Source organism: Carassius gibelio, chromosome A17 (genome assembly GCF_023724105.1).
Source record: "Carassius gibelio isolate Cgi1373 ecotype wild population from Czech Republic chromosome A17, carGib1.2-hapl.c, whole genome shotgun sequence".
In the NCBI taxonomy this organism is placed as follows: domain Eukaryota; kingdom Metazoa; phylum Chordata; class Actinopteri; order Cypriniformes; family Cyprinidae; genus Carassius; species Carassius gibelio.
Window position 1 is genome coordinate 1,022,759 of NC_068387.1, and position 22,011 is coordinate 1,044,769.

General features: G+C 36.5%; 1 protein-coding gene across 1 annotated transcript in view; it reads right to left on the reverse strand.

The window, feature by feature from the left end:
- LOC128031484 (potassium channel subfamily K member 5) overlaps positions 1-22,011 on the reverse strand; it is a 103,238-nt gene that overhangs the window by 45,567 nt on the left and 35,660 nt on the right. The window contains exons 2-3 of the mRNA XM_052619781.1: positions 624-735; positions 123-289 (exon numbers count right to left, since the gene is read on the reverse strand). Coding sequence (XP_052475741.1) covers positions 123-289; positions 624-735 — 279 coding nt within the window. The remainder of the gene's footprint in view (positions 1-122; positions 290-623; positions 736-22,011) is intronic.

Sequence of the window (22,011 nt, forward strand, 5' to 3'; positions counted from 1 at the left end):
CACAATTAATAACCTTATAATATGAAAATTAGAAAAATGCAGTTAAGAGGTTTCACAGCTGATATTATAATGAAATTAAGATTTCAAATGTAATGTTTTTTTTTATTATTATTATTCCTTACCAATGTTACCCCTTTCTTAGTAAGATATTGCCCAAGATGTTTAGCTCTTCCACCAAAAAACTTTCCAAGTTCACTAATCCAAGTAAAACACAGCGGCACTCCAAAAAGACCATAAAAAATACAGAACACCCTCCCTGAAGGTGTTTTGGGAGCAATATTTCCATAACCTGTGAAAAAAAAAATGTTTTGGTGAAAACATTCAGCTTACGATAAATACAATTTATCTCATTACAGTCTGAACACAATGTGTTCTATCATTTAGACATGAAATTCATATATTTATCTGAGTATTAAAAAGAATAAAATAATATATAGTGAAAAACAATGCTTAAAAGTTCTTTGTGAAAAATAAAATAAATAATAATAATAATATTTGTAATGACTGTAGCATAAATATTCATCAATTCCCTGATTATTTTTAGCTAATTAAATTATTGTTTCACAGATTCAGTGAACAGATCCACTTGATTTTCACAATGAGTAAATAGATCAGATCCTTACCAATAGTTGTAATAACTGTAGCAGCAAAAATGACAGCATTGGGCCAATTCCAGTTGTTAAAGGTTTTGTCTCCTGTGATGGTGATGCCTTGGCCTGCAGCATCAGACACCACCTATTTCAAAAGAAAGAAAAAAACTGTTAGCGCAGTCATATATTAAATTCAAATAAACTTCTATCCTGTCATGCCAGTAATGTTATCAACACCTCCCTGAGTATACTTAGCCAGACATAGTCCGTAATCTCTGGGAGATCATAATCATTCATTTCTGGGACATGAGTGAGCCATCCCTCGATTAAAAAGTTTTTGGTTATGAATCTGATCTCATATCATGCAAAACTATCAGAGATATAGTGAAAAAGGCTTAATATTTTTCTAAACACTTGTTCAATAACAGACAAAAGGATCTGGTGAGTTATTAAACCGATAAACACTCAAATAAATTATGACTGATTCTTCTTGATGAAACAGCTGCTCATGAAACCTAGGCAAATATAACTGATGATGGTAAGGGCTGTTACATTTCCGACACACCCTAAGCAGTTTCAAGGTTTCCGGCAGAGGGTGTACATGGGTGCTGCTGCAATTGGATCTCTTTCTGGAAGGTACATGTTTTTTAAACAACATTTGAGTTACAGTTCTTATTGCTTGACATGTGTGATTTCCTTTAGGATGAGATAAACATTTACATGCTTAAGTGAACAGGTGGGCTGAGTCTTTTATAGATGTTGGCATTACAGAAGGTCATGTGCAATGCAATAAAATAGCTTCTCCTTGTAAACGATACCATGAAAAATTCGAGTATTTGGGAGATCACGTGACCCTTCGGCAGCAATGAACACACAGTCCTTCACTCTGCTCATTTTGTCAGAATTTGTGTATTTCCTGTCAGTAAATTTTGAACCACTCTTTACCTACAAACGACCAACAATTCTATAAAAGAGCTAAAAGCAAAAGCTGAAAAGCTAACCAATGCAGCAAAGCAGACACGGGACTGGATAGATTCTGTTCAAGCAGCTGCACGTGAGTATATGAGGCTAAACTTAAGAAATCAACTCACAAATAAAATGACAGACACTGAAGATAGGAGAAGGAGAAATAACGTACAACTGGTGGGGTTGCAGGAAGGAGCCAGGACTCTGATGCAGCTGGCTTTTCTAGAGCTAATCTTTCATAGTGAATCCATTCACTGAAAGGCCGTGACATAGAGATTGACCCAGCACATTGCATTTATGACGGAAGGAAAAACTCAGATAAGCTGCGTACTCTCATCTTCCATGTACTAAGATACTAAGAAAAACTCTGTCTACAGCCATTACTCACCTATCCGGCGGTAATTAAACTAAGTCACAAAGGTGAGCAGATGATGTTTGACAAAAGGTGGATGATTTTTAGGGCTCTCCCCAAATAGTCGACTAAACGTTAGTCGATATGAAGAGGGCTTGGTCGAATACATTTTCATTAGGTGGTTAGTCGCAAAAAAAAAAAAAAATTCACGTGAAAAAATTACCCAATCAGGGGCTCCGCAGACATCAAAGCAACGAGAGATCAACGAGATCTCGTGCCTCGCGGTATACCAAAGCGCACTTGATGAGGTAGAGCATGCAAGAGAAGGATGAACAAAAAATGTACTTGGCAGATAAAACAAAGGTTGATTCGGGACCATTGGCATGGTGGCAAAAAAATTAACATCGATATCCAAAGCTCGCTAAAGCAGCTAAACGCCTCCACTGTATCCCTTCCACATCCACTCCATCAGGGCGCAACTTTTCAAAGGCCGGCTTCATTGTGAACAAGTCGAGAAGCTCCCTTCTTCCCAACAATGTAGACAAGCTGATGTTCCTCTCACATAATATGAAAAAAATAAAATCGAATTGAAAGTTTAGGTAAGAATGCTTAATATCCTTTTTGTAGTGTTTCTGTTTGCTATCTGTTAGGCTATATATAAAAAAACGGGTATTTTTATAACGGTTGGGCTATACAAATAAGTAAGTACATATTATTTTTTATTTATTCATTTTCATATAATGCAGAAGTTGTTTTTTATTCTGTAAGAAAAATTAGTCTGATGTTTGCAATATGCTGTTTCAGGTCAAGACTCGTCGTCTTAATGGCAGCTTGAGGCTTTGCTCTGATATTTAGGGCCCGAGCACCGAGGTGCGAGGACCCTCTTGTATCTGCTTTGTTTATTAGGGCCCGAGCACCGATGGTGTGAGGACCCTTTTGGAATTGCTCCGTTTATTATTAGGGCTCAAGTCTGGAGGGCGAGAGCCCTATTGTTTTCCTTAGGATTATTATTATTATTATTTTTTTTTTTTTTTCTTTATTCTTCTAATTTTTTTCCAAGGTTTCGGGGGCTTTTGGGGTCCTTAACATGCTCAAAAACTCTTGAAAATTGGCACACACCTTGGAACCTGCGGCCATTAGGGCCCGGCTGAGTCTGATACATGGGCGTGGCACAGGGGCTCTACAGCGCCCCCTGTAGTACTGAGGGCCATATATCATGCATACTTGCACGTATACATATGAAACTTGGTACATATATATATATATATATATATATATATATATATATATATATATATATATATATATATATATATATATATATATATATAACTCAAACCAAACAACCGCCCAACAGGAAGTTGGCTATTTAGGGTTTTATGAAAAACACATGCTCTGGAATTTGATATACTCCTCTGAGGAACTCCACCCGTTCACCACAAAACTCGGTGAACACGATCTCAAGACATTGGGGATGCTAAATTGCGAAGAGATTTTTGATATCTCGAACGGTTTGCTCATGGCGAGGCGTTAAAATTATGGCGAGAAATGACAAACAGGAAATGTCTAATAACATCCACATACATTTCCTGAATTTGATCAAACTTAATTGGTTTGTTCGTTGTATGATACTGATCGTATATATGTGACTATTAGGAGTCAAAGTTATAGTGCCACCAACTGGCAGCAGGAAGTGAATCATTTTCAAAACGCTTTGAATTCAGCATCTTATTTTTACTTGATTTGCTTCAAACTTCATCAGAATAATGACAAAACAAGGCCGAAGAAAATCTGTTGTGGGGATATTTATATCTAATATAGTGTTGCCATTGCAACGTGTCAAACTTGAATGTTCTGTTCTGGTGATTTTTAGGCAGATAACAAGCTCAGATTTACATGAAACTCGTAACAGATATAAGTATTAAAGATAGCTAGACCATGGCAACAGCTTTTAAAAGGGCGTGGAAGAGGCACTCTATAGCGCCACCTTTTGTCAAAAGTGGGGGGGTTAATTTTAGCTACAGACACCAAACTTGGTACATAAATTGTTCTTATCAAGACGGACAACTTTCTAATTCACAGTCATAAGCTACGACCAACAGGAAGTTGGCTATTTTGACTTGAATATGGATTTGTGGGAAAATTATTTTGTGAATTAATGAATACTCCTCACAGGGGAAGTACACTATACACACCAAACTTTGTCTACATGAAGAAAAAACATTGAGGAACTTAAATTGCGAATGGATTTTGGATAGCTTGAACGGTTTTGTTGTGGTGATTTTTTGAAATAACAGTAAAAAGTGAAACATTAATCGTCTTGTATTTTTAAACTACAGCTTCCAAACCTTTAAAAAACATTTTTCATTTAGAAAACCGGTGATTCTGAGGAAATATGCATAGTTTCATGACTTTACAGCATTGTATGATTAAAAGAAAATTAAAAAAACTGTCAGACATCTGATCTCACTCTGTCACTCTGTGTGAGGAATGTATGTGTGCTCACTGTGTGTGTGTGTGTGTGTGTGAGTGGGGGAGGGGTATGAGCTGAGTGGCAGACAGACAGACAGACAGAGAGACTTAAATATCTCTTTAATCACCAGAAAAAAATTGTTTAAATTTTAAATTGTTATTTTTTTTTGTTGTTGTTGCTAATTGTGCTGTTTTCATTACAGCTTAAGAAATCTCTTAGGCCTTATCCTTTTCTGACAGTTTCAGGGATTAAAAAAAAAAATCTAAAAATACTTGTGCTGCAAATAATAATTTCAAACTCACTTGATACTGACCTCTGACACCCTGTGACATGACATTTATTTGAATTTACATAATCTCATGGATGTAACAGTAAAACTGTTCATCTCACAGATGAAGACTAAGCTGTGATGCAAGCAGAACTATTTCACAAATGCTTATAGGTCAATTAAATCATAACAAAACACTTTTAAATTATTTAAGGATTTGGTAACACTTTAAAATAATGTCTCAATTGTTAACATTAGTAAATGCATTGGTAACACTTCATAATAGCTGCACTCCTTAACTAAGCATTAGTAAATAGTCAGTTCATGCTTTATATAGCCTTCTCCCAAAATGTATATTTTAGTAAGCATTTTATAAATACAGCTATAATTAAATTGTTCATGGTTTATATGCACATTTATTTTGAGGAGATTAAAGGCTGTAATCCTCCTAAAAATAATAATAATAATAATAATAATAATAATAAAAATAAACAAACAAAGAACTCAGAAATATTTATTTCAAGATGCAATGAAAGAAAACTGTACACTTGAATTTATATATATATATATATATATATATATATATATATATATATATATACAATTGCATAAGTTTATTTATTTATATTTTTTATCAAGTGTCCAGCTAATAATAATAATAATATGCATTTTATTTAGTTTTAGCTACAGACACCAAACTTGGTACATAAATTGTTCTTATCAAGACGGACAACTTTATAATTCACAGTCATAAGCTACAACCAACAGGTCCGCTATTTTGTTTTTAATATGGATTTTTGGGCATATTCTTTTGTGATTTAATGCATACTCAGAGGAAAAGTTCACTATACACACCAAACTTTGTCTACATATTGCAAAAACATTGAGGAACTTAAATTGCGAACGGATTTTGGTTAGCTTGAACGGTTTTGTTGTGGTGATTTTTTGAAATGACAGTAAAAAGGGAATCATTAATTGGCTTGTATTTTTAAATTGCAGCTTCCAAACATTTCAAAGCATTTTATCATACAGAGATCAAATCATTCTGAGGAAATATGCATAGTTTCACAACTTTACAACACTGTATGGACAACAGAAAATTAAAAAAACTGTCAGACTTCTCAACTGACATGATCTCACTCTGGCCACTCTGTCTGTGTGAGGGAAGGTAGGGGGAGAGGGAGAGGGAGGGGGAGTGTGAAGGGGTTGGTGACTGACTGAATTTTTGGTGACTGACAGTGTGTGTGGATTGTCGGGAGGGGAGGGGCTATCTGGCAGAGAGAGAGACAGAGAGAGAGAGAGAGACCTAATCATCTCTTTAATCATCAGGGGGAAAAAAATCTGTATTTTAAATGTTTGTTTTTGTTGTTGCTAATGGTGGTGTTTTTTTCCCTTTCATTACAACTAAAGAAATATATTAGGCCTTATCCTTTTCTGACAGTTTTAGGGATTTAAAAACATCCTAAGAATCCTTATTTGTGCTGCAAATAATAATTTCAAACTCATTTGATACTGACCTATGACATCCTGTGACATGACATGACATTTATCTGAGTTTAAGAGTTATGCATCTACATCCGTCTGCATGGACTCTTGTCTGTAGGTGTTCTAAACTTGCTTACTCCTATTATCAATGGCAATGGCATTGGAAAGCCAGTACATTATATATAATGTATAAATAATAAAAAGATCCTTAAAAAAGTATGAAAATACAATGATTGAACTTTATAGATGTGCTCAAAAACAAAACATTTATAGCTGTATTTATTAACTGCTTAATAATGCCTATTAAAAGAGTGCTATTATGTTGTTTCACACTATCAACTTTAGTTAGTCTGTAATGTTGCTGTTTCAGCATAAAAAAGTTCTGCAAAGATTCAAAGCTCAAAGTCCAAATAGGAGAAATTGTATTTAACAAAAATCACATTTTAAAAACTACAACGAACAACTTGTTTGGACTACAACAAATATTTTCCAGGACTTCTGATATCACAAATACGGACGAATGGGATGTAAATTGCAGAGATGGGACCAAGTCACACATGTGCAAGTCTCAAGTAAGTCTCAAGTCTTAACCTTCAAGTCTCAAGTAAGTCCCAAGTATTTTTTTCTTGGGCAAGTCAAGTCAAGTCAAGTCACAAGCTATGTCAAGTCAAGTCCAAGTCAAGTCACCTTAATATTGTTATTTTACCTGCAGAATCTGATCTTAATAAAGTTAAAAGACAAGATAAGTAACTGTCAGTAAATTAAAATAATTTGGATTTGCATTGTAAATACTCATGTTCAGTAAAATACATCATGGAATCAAACAAAATTGTAACTTCCTAAAATTTATTTATTTTTCACTTCTGCCAACAGTGTTTGAAATGTTTTACATTTTCAACATTGAGTCCATAAAACAAATAACAGCTAAACATTTAACAGACTCCTCTCTGAACACCTCTCTCTCTCTCTCTCTCTCTCTCTCTCTCTCTCTCTCTCTCTCTCAAACACAGTTTACATATAACATTAAACTGTTACTTTTCTTCTCTCTCTTTCTCTCTCTCAGAGTATAGAATATAAATATGACGTATTTTCAGTTGTTTCATACTTTTTTTGTTATGTACAGTACAGACCAAAAGTTTGGACACACCTTCTCATTCAAAGAGTTTTCTTTATTTTCATGACTATGCAAATTGTAGATTCACACTGAAGGCATCAAAACTATGAATTAACACATGTGGAATTATATATGGAATTATATACATAACAAAAAAGTGTGAAACAACCAAAAATATGTCATATTCTAGATTCTTCAAAGTAGCCACCTTTTGCTTTGATTACTGCTTTGCACACTCTTGACATTCTCTTGATGAGCTTCAAGAGGTAGTCACCTGAAATGGTCTTCCAACAGTCTTGAAGGAGTTCTCCGAGAGATGCTTAGCTCTTGTTGGCCCTTTTGCCTTCTGTATGCGGTCCAGCTCACCCCTAAACCATCTCGATTGGGTTCAGGTCCGGTGACTGTGGAGGCCAGGTCATCTGGCGCAGCACCCCATCACTCTCCTTCTTGGTCAAATAGCCCTTGATGCCTTCAGTGTGACTCTACAATTTTCATATTCATGAAAATAAAGACAACTCTTTGAATGAGAAGGTGTGTCCAAACTTTTGGTCTGTACTGTACATAACAAAAAAGTATGAAACAACTTAAAATACGTCATATTTATTTTCTGTACTGTATATATATATATATATATATATATATATATATATGCACTTCTCATGATTGGGTAATCGCGGCAGCTACATTAGTTTTTCTGATTAATTGTTTTGCTCTATGAGAAAGACAAGGTAACAAAATATTCGGGGCTTATGCCCCCTTAGCCCAGCCCTAGCGCCGCCCCTGGAATGCGTTTTTTTGACGGCCTGCTAGCGGATCATTAGGGGCCGTTCACATCACGTCTTTTGCGCGCGCAAGTTCGTTATTTCCAATGTAGGCGCGCGGTATGCGCGCTCATAATGGAAGCAACGCACGCGCGTCGCACCGCATCGAGTTAAAAACATCTAAACTTTTCAGAATGCCGCAAGCACACCGCAGGTCATGTGACAATAACTAACCAATCAGCTTCATCCTTTCCCGAATCAACGTTGAAAGCTCAGCTAAGATGAAGGAACAGCTGTTCATAGCTGTATATGGATTGCCATTTTGAAACGAATTCAGTAGCAGAGCTACTGCGAGCGATTTTTAGTGCTGCAAATCCATTTATCCTTTGCTGAAATTTCCGCGTCTTCAATGAGAGAGAGCGTGTCATGGATGCTTAGCAACGACAGATGCCCCAGGAGCACTTCTGTCCGAGCGCTTTGGAAACAAGGATAAAGCGGCGCGACTAGCGTTTTCCACGCGTTTTTTGAAGTTTTCTATTGAAGACAAAAGCGATGACCCTCGGTACCTCTCAGGCTGACATGTTGATGTGATGTGATATCTGATTTAAGTGGGCGTGGTGTGTGTAAAGTAGAGAGGGCATGACTGATGATAGTGTCCTGATCCAGTCACGACGCTATTCTCAGCCTGCGCTCCAGCTGAGTAATCAACTTTATTTAAAAAAATAATTTATATATTTTATATTCAAACTGAAAACATGATGTGATTAACACTCAAGTCATTCAAGTCATCGTGTCTCAAGTCAAGTCAAGTCCCGAGTCTTTAACTTCCAAGTCCGAGTCAAATCTCAAGTCCTAAAAATAGCGACTCGAGTCGACTCGAGTCCAAGTCACCAAGTCACAAGTCCCCATGTCTGGTAAATTGATTAAGCTGCACTAGAGAAGGCAATGAGTGTGATATACGTAGTTGACCATGAAGACTGGAAAAGAAAAAAACTCCTTATATTTAGGTGTGAAGAATTATTAGGCATTTTTCCTTTACTGATAAAATGAGCCAAAAACAAAGGTTTAACTCAGACTGAAAATCTAAAATTATTAGATCCCCATGAGAAATATTCAAAATAAGTACAGTACAGTAATTGCAGAGTTAAGACAAGACCACTGGACAGCAAAATGCTTACTGGGTCACAGGGGTCAGAAAAAAACAAGTGGAGAAGAACAGAAACACATTAACTGGAAAATAATTAAGAATTAAAGTGAAGAATTAGGTGTAAAACTATCAGGGAGCATTTAGTCTACAGTACCACCATTTTTCAGAGCTGCAACTTTCCTGGAGTCTCCAGAATTACAAGGTGTCAGCTTCTGAGAGACTTAAAAGATCCCAAAAATGACTTAATTAGAATAGCATGAAGTATTGTGAAATACTATATATTAAGACTTTATATATAGGCTTTATGAAGAGATGGGTTCTGAGTGACTCTTGTATGACGCTTTGAGGAATATATCTTCCAGAATCTGGCATTAGATTTAGGAGCTTATTTTTATTCCATCTCCTATCCTGAAAAGTCTGTCTTGCAGAATTGACAAAAAATTAATCTTCACATTAATTCTTAATTCTTTTGCAATTCTTTTTGTCATTTTTTCACCGTTTTTTTTTCTTCTTCTGCCCCCGTGACCCAGTCACCTATTTTTGTCCAATGGTCAAGTTTTAACCTAATTATTGTTAATTATCTTAAAATAATTATTGTTCATGTTAACATAGTTAATGTTTATGAATTAAATATTATTGTAATGTGTAACTAATGTTATATAGATTGTTCTGTGAATGTGATTTCAAAGTCTAGATGATTTGGATTAACCCTTTAACTGCCGTATCCCTTAAAACCTGACTGCCAGAGGGCTATTGTGAATGCATGTGCCCACTGGGCACAATTTACCTGATGCCACAGGGGTGGCGTTGCACTGATGGCTTGAGCCCGCCATCGCTGCTTGCAGCTATATTAAGGGCTCAAGCCTGGAGGGCGAGAGCCCTATTGTTTTCCTTTTAGGGATTTTTTTTAGGGCCCGAGCCAATGGGCGCAGGGCCCTATTGTTCCCCTAAGGATTCTTCTTCTTATTATTTAAATTTTTTAGGAACATTCCAGGGGGTTTTTGGGGGCCTTAACATACTCAAAAACTCTTGAAAATTGGCACACACATTGGAACCTGCGGCCATCAGGACGCCGCAGAGACTGGGACCTGGGCGTGGCACAGGGGCTCAACAGCGCCCCCTGGAACACAGTCAGAAACCTTGAACCATAGCTCACACATACTTGCATGTATTTATATGAAACTCAGTACACTTATAGATCTCATTAGGCCGAACAACTTTCACACTCTATGTCATAGGCTCTGCCCAACAGGAAGTCAGCTATTCAGGGCTGTTTAAAAAAAGCATGCTCTGGAATTTGAAATACTCCTTTGAGGTTTTCCACCCGTTCGCCACAAAACTTGGTGAACATGATCTCAAGTCACTGAGGATTAAAAATTGCAAGGGGATTTTTGATATCTCGAACGGTTCTCCCGTGGTGAGGCGTTGAAATTAAGGCAAAAAATTAGAAACAGGAAGTGCCTAATAACATCCACATACATTTCCTGAGTTTCATCAAACTTCATCGGTTTGTTCATTGTAATATGTTGCTTGCATATATGTAACTATAAGGTGTCAAAGTTACAGCGCCACCAACTGGCAGCAGGAAGTGAATCATTTTCAAAATGCTTTTAATTCAGCATCTTATTTTTACTTGATTTGCTTCAAACTTCATCAGAATGATGACAAAACACAGCCGATGAAATCTATTGTGGGTATACTGATATCTAATATAGTGTTGCCATGGCAACGTGTCAAACTTGAATATTCTGTTATGGTGATTTTGAGGCAGACAACAAACTCAGATTTACATTAAACTCAGAACACATATCAGTATTAATGATATCTAGACAATGGCAAAAGCTTTTAAAAGGACGTGAAGGAGGCACTCTATAGCGCCACCTTTTGTCAAAAGTGGGGGGGTTAGTTTTAGCTATACAGACACCAAACTTGGTACATAAATTGTTCTTATCAAGACGGACAACTTTCTAATTCACAGTCATAAGCTATGACCAACAGGAAGTCAGCTATTTTGATTTGAATATGCATTTTTGGGCAAATTCGGCTGTGAATTAATGCATACTCCTCACAGGGGAAGTGCACTATACACACCAAACTTTGTCTAAATGTTGAAAAAACATTGAGAAACTTAAATTGTGAATGGATTTTGGATAGCTTGAACGGTTTTGTCGTGGTGATTTTTTGAAATAACATTAAAAAGGGAAACATTAATTGTCTTGTATTTTTAAATTGCAGCATCCAAACATTTCAAAACAATTTTTCATTTAGAGAACATGCGATTCTGAGGAAATATGCATAGTTCCACGACTTTACAACACTGTATGATTAAAAGAAAATTAGAAAAACTGTCAGACATCTGATCTCACTCTCTGGCATTCTCTCTGTGTGAGGGAAAGGAGGGGGAGGGGTGCTTGAGGGCCTGCCTGACAGAGAGAGAGAGAGAGAGAGAGAGAGAGAGAGAGTTTACATCTTTTTAATCACCAGAAGAAAAAAAAAAACAGTAATTATGTATTGTTGATTTTTTTCATCATTACAGCTTGAGAAATCTACCATTTTCTGTCAGTTTTAGGGACGAAAAAAACCTAGTACAATTTTTAGGGCTCAGACAAAATTATTTTAATTAGGTTAAGAATTATGTTAATTGCAAAATACATTTAAAAAATGCATAAACGTTGACATGTATATATTGTTTTATTCTGATAATAATTTTAAACTTATTTGATACTGACCTTTGACAGACATTCTGTGACATGACATGACCTGAATTTACACAATCTTGCTGATTTAACAGTAAAACAGTTCAGCTCATGGAAAAATACTAAGCTGTAATGCAGGCAAAAATATTTTACAAATGCTTATAAATCAATAAAATCATTAAAAATGCTTTTTCACAAAGTGCATAATAATAAGGCACGTTGATATTCTGATGACATTTTTTTTTCCAAGCACATTTTACCAATTTCAAATCACATCAATCTTAATAAATTCTATAGATTTGGTATTTCATGATTTATGAGTGATATATATAATTGTCCTTGAAGGCTGGAAGTGAAAAGCTCATATTCAGGAGTGCTAAATTTTTAGGCATGTCTTCTTGTCTTGCATTGGTCATAGAGCTCATTGTAGCGATGCTTCAGGTGTTTAAATATATTTGTTATACATTATACAGGATCACTGTTTGCAGAGTGTATACAGTTTCACTGTTTGCAGAGTGTATACAGTATGTGTATGTGGTGCAGACGCAGCAGCGAGAGCATGTTATTGTAACGCAAAAACACATTAAAATAATGCGCGAGCATGAATCTCTCCGCTTGCATGCACATTTCCTTTACTTTGTCACAAAACCAGACACGCATCCTCTGATATATGCTGCTTTTGCTCGGAGAGCGTGCGCGCACTTAAAACCCGTTTCCTCTGCTCAAACTGTGTCCTGTGGACTCACAACTCTCTCTATGCTCATGAGCTAGATATTCATTCTTTACACACCTTTCTACTTCCAACCTTTTCTGTTCACATCTTTTACTGTGTGCAGTGTGAATGCTCTGATCCATTAACATGAACTCTGAAAAAAATATGCATTACAGATAGAGCTTGTGAACCTGGCCTTGCATAGGCATATGCACAGTCTGTCCTGTTCTCGTGCTCCATTTAGGAACGCTTCATTCGGACTGGTTCAGATAGCAACACCAAACGTGCAGTGTGTAATACCTATCATGGCCACCACCAGATGGAGCTATAGGATTACTTTTAAATAATTGTTTTAGAAACGTGTATACAGCATTTAAATCATTTATAAAAATCTTTCTAAGTAAAATAATATGTATTTTAAAAAGCTAATGAATTTTACTGGTAATATAGTTTTATATAATTATTTCAGAAATGTTTATAGATCAATAAAAGTATTTAAAAAAATGGTTATAGATCATGAAAAGTGTTTTGCAACAATTTATAATAATCTCTCTTTGGTTTACATTAGTTAACATGAACTAACAACGAACAATCTATTTTTCAGATCATTTATTAATCTTTTTTTATGTTAGTTATTCCTATCATTAAAAATATTATTGTTTGTTATTTCACAGTACATAAACTAATCTTAAAATAAAAATGTAATTAAAAAAATATTATTAATAATGTATTAAAATATTTTAACTAAGCTTTAATTAACATTTATAGAAACACTTATATTGAAAGAGACTGAAATGGAAGTAATTTTTACTTTTAAAAAATCGCTTGTAAAACACAGTTAACAAATGCAGTAAGCAGATGAAAGGACAGAACAACAAAGATATATAGTGGCCCCTATTGGCAACAGGAAGTGTCATATTTTCCGCTGCAACAAACTACTCCTAGAATTTTTTTTACATTTAATGTCTTTTTTGTGTTCAGTCTATCTTTTTTTAAGTTTTTGTTAAAGGTCGTGTCCATAGCGCCATGACAAAATTGATGTCTCGCCATAGGAAGAGAAGTTGTTGTAACTCAGGCATAAAATATTCGATCTTCCCCAAACTTCAAATTGCTCCGTTTATTATTATTATTATTATTAGGGCCCGAGCACCGATGGTGCGAGGACCCTCTTGGAATTGCTCCGTTTCTTATTATTAGGGCCCGAGCACCGATGGTGCGAGGACCCTCTTGGAATTGCTCCGTTTATTATTATTATTATTAGGGACCAAGCACCGAAGGTGCGAGGCACCTATTGTTTTTGTTGGCGTTCTTATTATTAGGGGCCAAGCACCGAAGGTGCGAAGGCACCTATTGTGTTTGTTGGCGTTATTAGGGGCCAAGCACCGAAGGTGCGTAGGCACCTATTGTTTTTGTTGGCGTTCTTCTTCTTATTATTATTCTTCCAATTGGGAGTCTATGGCAGCCCATAGAACCGAATGCGGGAAAGTTGTTTTGGTATGACATTCTGATAGAGGACAGTGCCAACATTAAGTACACCAATTTTGGTGTGTCTAAGACATTCCCTCTAGCGCCACCAACTGTCCAAAATTTCACTTTAATTTTGTTAATACATTTTTAACCATAAGGCCAATCAACAAAATTCTTTTTTTCCTGTGATTTCTGTGCTCATGCCAATTCGATTGCACCCTATGATGTCATTTTCCATCATATAAATATGGCCGCCATTTTGAATTTTTTGAAAAACCTACTTTTTCGAACTCGTCCTAGACGGTTTGTCCGATTCACACGAAAATTGAACCAGATCATCTTCAGGCAGTGCTGACCAAAAGTTATGCAAATCAAATTGATTCGTCAAACCATTTTCGATAAACGCTCAAACTAATTTTACATAACGCTTACAAAAACAGTCGTAAGGCTGTATCTCTGCAACGATTTATCGTATTCAGACCAAACCTGGTACTTGTCATAACAAGCATGACTTGAGGCTACTTTCTGCGTTTCGGCGCAGCGCCACCTACTGGTCCGGAGAAATGAAAAATTGCTAATTTTGCTTATAACTTCTGAACAGTTTGTCCAAAAATCATAAAATTGGTCTTGTTCGATTCAGGGCAATATGCCGAGTCAACTGATATCCAATTTTACCATTTCGGCCATTTTGACTGTCGGCCATTTTGAATTTTGTGCTAAAATGCTGTATTTTCAGAACGCATCAACGGATTGTTCTGAAACATGGTATGAGTCATCAGCACAATGTCCTGAAGGAGCATGAGAAGTTTCGAAACAGTGCCACCTAGTGGTGATCTTCTTTTTTTAAATGCTTATAACTTTGGGTGTGGTCCACTTATTTTCACGAGACACATCAAATTGGACTCCTGAAACCTTACCGAGTCCTACGATACCAAACATGCTAGGTTTTGCCTTACGGTTTGTGAAGCGTTGTGATTTAGCGCTTAAAAATCATTTGGCTATATCTTTGAAACCGCTTGTCTGATCGAGACGAAACCACCGTCAGAAGTTCGGAAACATAGGTCGATAGCTAAACACCAATGCCCAAATGCCAAAATATTGATAATAAGGGGTAGTAATATTCAATCAAAGTCAAGAGTCAGTCGTTTTTTACGTGCTTTTTCATATAAATGTCTATAACTCTGAAGTGAATTGAGATATTTTCACCAAAATTGACACACATATGTATGGGCTCACTCTGAGCACACTTTAAAAAAATGGTGGGACTGAGCCTCTTGGTGGCGCTATAATAGAACGAAACATGAAATTCTATATAGACTGACTTCTATATAGTTTTGTGAAATAAAATGTTATACTAAACAAATGCATTGGTGTAATATTACGAAACTCAAAATGTGCCAACAACACCATCCCCTGAAAGTACTCAAAATATTTTGAAACAGCGCCACTTAGTGGTCAAAGGTTATAAATCAATTTACATAAAGGCTAATAACTTTTGAATAACTCTGGCTATTGACATCATGCTGGTCTTTTTAGATTCCTTGGGTCAAGTCGAGAACATAGATATAAAGTTTTTCTTATTTGGCTGAACTTCCTGTCCGCCATTTTGATTAATGTTGAAAACCTACTTTTTCGAACTCCTCCTAGACCGTTTGTCTGATTTTCACCAAATTTGACGTGGATCATCTTCAGACCATCCTGGCAAAATGTTATGGATTTCGTATCGATATACGAAGCAGATCTCATTTAGCGCATCAACGAAGCTGCTGGAAGGGTGCCAAAATGCATTTGAGGCTGTATCTCTGCAAAGCTTTGACATATTTGCACCAAACTTTGTATGTGTCATCGTCACCTCACACTGAGCATTCCAAACTAATTTGGTAACAGCGCCACCTATTGGTTACATGTGATAAGCCAATAAATCCTATTACTAGTTGTTGTGTTTATTGTTTTCAAGCCATTTTGCCTAAAATAATCTTAAAACTGTCTTAATTACTCATTCCTGCCATTCGTCTGAAGCTTGCTTCTGTAGTGCTTGGCCCCGTTATTGCTGCTTGCAGCTATATTTAGGGGCCAAGCACCGAAGGTGCGAAGGCACCTATTGTGTTTGTTGGCGTTATTAGGGGCCAAGCACCGAAGGTGCGAAGGCACCTATTGTGTTTGTTGGCGTTATTATTCTTCCTCTTCTTCTTCCACCCCAAGTCTATGGTAGCCCATAGAACCGATTGCGGGAAAGTTGTATAATTTGGCACACTAATAGAGGACTGTCTGAACATTAACCGTAGCAAATTTGAAGTCTCTAACTCAAACTCTCTAGCGCCACCAATTGTCTAAACTTTCAAAAACTTGATGCTAATAACTCTTGAACCGTAAGCCACAAAATGAAAATTCTTTTTTCCTGTGATTCCTTGGCTCATGCCGAGTCGAATGGACACCGAATTTCTCAAACCGTTTCCGAATAGCTCATGAACGAATTCTTCGAAAAGCACGCAAACGTGAACGTGAGGCTATATCTCCGCAACGGTTTGGCCTATTGAGACCAATCTTGGTGGGTCTTATAACAACCATTCCCTGGGACTACCTGCAGTGTTTCGGCGCTGTGCCCCCTAGTGGTCAGGAGATATGAAAAATGCATGTTTTTGCTCATAACTTCTGAACGGTTTTGCCAAAAATCACAAAAGTGGTGTCTTTAGATTCAGTGCATCATTCCGAGTCGAATGATACCGAATTTTCCCAATTCGGCCATTTTGGGCGTCGGCCATTCTGTATCTTAAGAATGATGTTCCGTATCATTTCGCAAATAATTACAAAAATGTCCGGCTCCATGCCCTGAATGTACACAAAAAAATTGGGGGCAGCGCCACCTTGTGGTCAATAGTTATAACGATTTTTCGAAAAATGCTAATAACTTTTGCATACATTAGCCTATTGTAACAAAACTGATGTTGATAGATTCCTTGGGTCATGCCGAGAACACCGATACCCCATTTGTCAATTTTGGCAAAATTTCCTGTCCGCCATTTTGATTCATGTTGAAAATCTACTTTTTCGAACTCCTCCTAGACCGTTGCTCAGATTTTCACCAAATTTGATTTGGATCATCTTCAGACCATGCTGGCAAAAAGTTATGGAATTTGTGTCAATACACGTAACCGTTTTCAATTAGCGTACCAACGAATTTGCTGGAAAGATGCCAAACTGCATCTGAGGCTGTATCTCTGCAAAGGTTGGAGATATTTACACAAAACTTAATATGTGACATTGTCACATCACACTGACCACGCTACATCATTTTGGTCACAGCGCCACCTATTGGTCAAGAGTAATAAACCAATCAATAACCGCTAATTATTACATTTCCAATAATGCTAATAACTTTTGATTGCATTAGCCTATTATCATGAAACATGTCTCAAAATGTTCCTTGGGACATGCCGACAACATACATACCAATTATGTCATATTAAGCAAAACTTCCTGTCCGCCATTTTGATTCATGTTGAAAACCTTTTTTTAAACTCATCCTCAACCGTTTGTCTGATTTTCACCAAAATTGAATCAGATCATCTTCAGACCGTGCTGACAAAAAGTTAAGGATTTCGTGTCAATAGACGAAACCGTTTTTGTACAGCGCTGCTTCAGATGTCAGGCATCTTCACAAAATGAGTCTGAGGCTATATCTCTGCAAAGCTTTGTTGTAATTAAGCCAAACTTGTGTGTGCCATTGTCTAACATGGAGAATAGGCTCACAGACACTCACACACAGAAATGAAATGGTTCAACTATTATATGAATAATCAATAAGCATGATTACACACACACACACACAGAGAGAAGTACATGCCCACACATTTTGTTGTATGTAGATATTTGAAATAAATTATAGGTGACACACAACTCACAGAAAGACTTCTTTTCTTACATTTCTATGTCAGGTTTCATTGCATTCATATTCTGACATAATAGTAAACATTTGATATACATGTATGAATAAATTGTTGAACTTTCACTCAATGTGATCTTAAATGCTTGAACAGTAATATTAAATAATAGTAATATATATTTTTCTAGATGAATCAATCATCGAGACAATGAACTGTAATGTTTTAGTCTTTAGTGAGCCCATTAGTGGTCTTCCAGTGACATCTAGTGGTCGTAAATGCAATTTATCATACAACACTGTCTCTTTAACCTTTATAACTGTTATATGTTGTCTTAATTTCATTCCAAAGAAGCATACGCAATTTATGTATAATTTCACAGTCTAGATAATAGTACTGCACTGATTTTAAATAACCTAGATATGGCTGACAGTAAAAGAATAGAACAGAATTACAGACACACACAAACATGAAATGTTTAAACTACTATATTAATACTCAATAAGCATGCTTAAACCCACACACAGATGCACACATTTTGTTATATATATAGATAATTAAAATAAATGATGGGTGATAAAACCTATTGCAAGTCTTCTGTTTTTATGGGCTTCTATGTCATTTTTCAGGTTTCATTGCAGTCATAATCTGGCATAATTATAAACATTAGATATATCTGTATGAATAAATTGGTAAACTCTGACTCAATGTGATCTGAAATGCTTGAACAGTAATATTAAATAATAGTAATATAAATTTTTTCTAGATGAATCCCTCAACAAGCCCATAAACTGTAATGTTTTAGTCTTTAGTGAGCTCATTAGTGGTCTTCCGGTGACATCTAGTGGTTATAATTGCAATTTTTTATTCAACACTGGGTTTTGAAGCTTTATAAATATTACAGTGTTCTTTTTTACCTAATCTCTGTTAAATTTTGCATGATTGTTTAGAAAAAATACAGATCTAATGCATGTGTGATTATATTACCCCTTTTTTTTTGCAGTTTAATGCCATTCACAACAGAAATCTTTTGTTTTTTAGGCCATTTTAACTGTTATAGCACCAGCTATTTTCTGATCTTAATGAAACTTTGCATGCTTGGTGGGTCATCTTTCACATGTTATAACCAAGTTTCATAAAGTTCTGAGTTTTTGTTTCAGTTTTATAGGCTTTAGGTTACATGTGGCCACGGCCCTTTCCTAAATGACCTCTTATAGCTAACCAAAGGACAAAATGCAACATATTTTTGAAAATTATTGATCTAGAGAGTCCACAGAATATTATTGCAGTGGTTTGATCAAGACTGAACAAAAAACCAGGTGACCCAAAACATTCAAATTCGTGGACCAATTTTACGAAAAAGGCTATAACTCGGGAACAAAATGAGATATCTTCACCAAACTCAGAACTCATATGCATGAACAAAAACTTTAGTCAAATTATTATTATTTTTTCCATATCTGCCACTTGGTGGCGCTACAGGATGAAAAAAAATCAAATGGCTATAACTAAGCAACCGTTGATCCAATCAACTTGAAAATTGATATGGCCCAATGTGGCACAAGTGCTCTATGAGGAATTTCACTTATCTTAAAAAACATGGCCGCCATTGGCCAAACAACTTTAAGCACCTATTTGACAAGGTTAATGGAAGTCGATCGGAACGAAACTCGGTGGGCATGTTCGACTCATTGCCCTAAAGGTCTGTAAGTATTTTGAAAGAAATTGCCCACAACATTGTCACCTCCCACAGAACACAACAAAGCGATTTGATTACAGCGCCACCTATTTTCCAAAAATGATAATGCATAATTTTACTGGAGTTTTACTGGCTGTTTCAATTACATTCTTCCAATAATTGCTTTTCTTACTCGTTGCATTTGGTCTGATGCTCCATGCCATGCTTAGCTCCTCGCTGTGGAACTTTTATTAACGATTTTCAGCCATTTCAATTACAATCATGCAATTATTAATTTCATTATTCATTGTTGCATTTGGTCTGATGCTACATATGCTTAGCTCCTGATGTTGCCGCTGGAATGCTTGGCCCCGTGATTGCTGCTTGCAGCTATATTTATTATTATTATTCTTCCGACTGGGAGTCTATGGCAGCCCATAGAACCGAATGCGGGAAAGTTGTTTTGGTTTGACATTCTGATAGAGGACAGTGCCAACATTAAGTACACCAATTTTGGTGTGTTTAAGACATTCCCTCTAGCGCCACCAACTGTCCGAAATTTCAATGTTTGTATGCTAATAACTTTTGAACCGTAAGCCAGAAAATGGAAATTCAAAAATCGCAAGGTTTAATTTTTTCGCTATTTTCAATTATTCGAAAAACCTACTTTTTCGAACTCGTCCTAGACGGTTAGTCCGATTGCCACGAAAATTGGCTCAGATCATCTTCAGACCATGCTGGTAAAAAGTTATGGAATTCAAGTTGATTTGTCCAACTGTTGTCGAATGACACGTAAACAAATTTGACGAAAAGCACGCAAAAATGCACGTGAGGCTATATCCCGGCAACGGTTTGTCATATTGAGACCAAACTTGGTGTGTGTTATAACAAGCATGAACTGAGACTACTTGCAGTGTTTCGAAACAGCGCCACCTAGTGGTCAGGAGATATGAAAAATGCATATTTTGGCTTATAACTTCTGAATGGTTTGGCCAAAAATCACACAACTGGTCTCTTTAGATTCAGTGAGTCATGTCGAGTCAAATGATATCCAATTTTCCCATGTCGGCCATTTTAGGCGTCGGCCATTTTGAATTATGAATTTAAATGCTGTATTTTTTGAACGCAGCATCGTATTGTTTCGCAAATAATTACAAAAATATTCGGCTCCATGCCCTGAAGGTACTCAAAAAGTTTGGTGGCAGCGCCACCTTGTGGCCAATAGTTATAATGAAATATCACATAAATGCTAATAACTTTTGAATAAATTAGTCTATTAAAATTAAAATGGTCTCGCTATATTCTGTGGGTCATGCCGAGAGTAATGATACCAATAATGTGAAAATTGGCCTTACTTCCTGTCCGCCATTTTGCTTAATGTTGAAAACCTACTTTTTCGAACTCCTCCTAGACCGTTAGCCCAATTTTCATTAAATTTGACGTGAATCATCTTCAGACCATGCTGGCAAAAAGTTATGGATTTCGTGTCGATATACGTTACGGTTCTCATTTAGCGCATCAACGAATTTGCTGGAAGGGTGCCAAAATGCATTTGAGACTGTATCTCTGCAACACTTTGACATATTTGCACCGAACTTTGTATGTGTCATCGCCACCTCACACTGACCATGCCACATAAATTTGGTAACAGCGCCACCTATTGGTCAAGAGTAATAAACCATTCATTAACCATGAGTAATTACACTTTTTAAAATGCTAATAACTTTTTATTGCATTAGCCTATTTGAATGAAACTGGGCTCAAAATATTCCCTGGCTTATGCCGATAACACAGATACCAAATATACCACAGTAAGCTGAACTTCCGGTCCGCCATTTTGATTTATGTTGAAAACATACTTTTTCGAACTCCTCATCAACCATAGGTCCGATTTTCACCAAATTCGAATCAAATGATCTTCAGACTATACTGATTCAAAGTTATGGATTTTGAGTCGATAGACAAAACCGTTTTCGCATACCACATCGACGAATTTGAGGCACAATGAGAAAATGACACTTGAGGCTGTATCCCTGGAATGCTTTGGCATATTGACACCAAACTTTGTGTGTGTCATTGAAAAGTCACACAGAGTACACCAAATTGATTTTATAACAGTGTCACCTATTGGTCAAGCTTGATAAGCCAAGTAATCATGCTACTAGAGGTGGTATTGGTGTTTTTTTTTTTGCCATTTCAAATACAATAATTCCAAAATTACTGTTATTGCTCATTAATGTATTTGGTGTGATGCTTCATGTGATGCTTAGCTACTACATTTGCCGTTGGAGTGCTTGGCCCCGTAATTGCTGCTTGCAGCTATATTTAGGGGCCAAGCACCGAAGGTGCGTAGGCACCTATTGTTTTCGTTGGTGTTATTATTAGGGGCCAAGCACCGAAGGTGCGTAGGCACCTATTGTA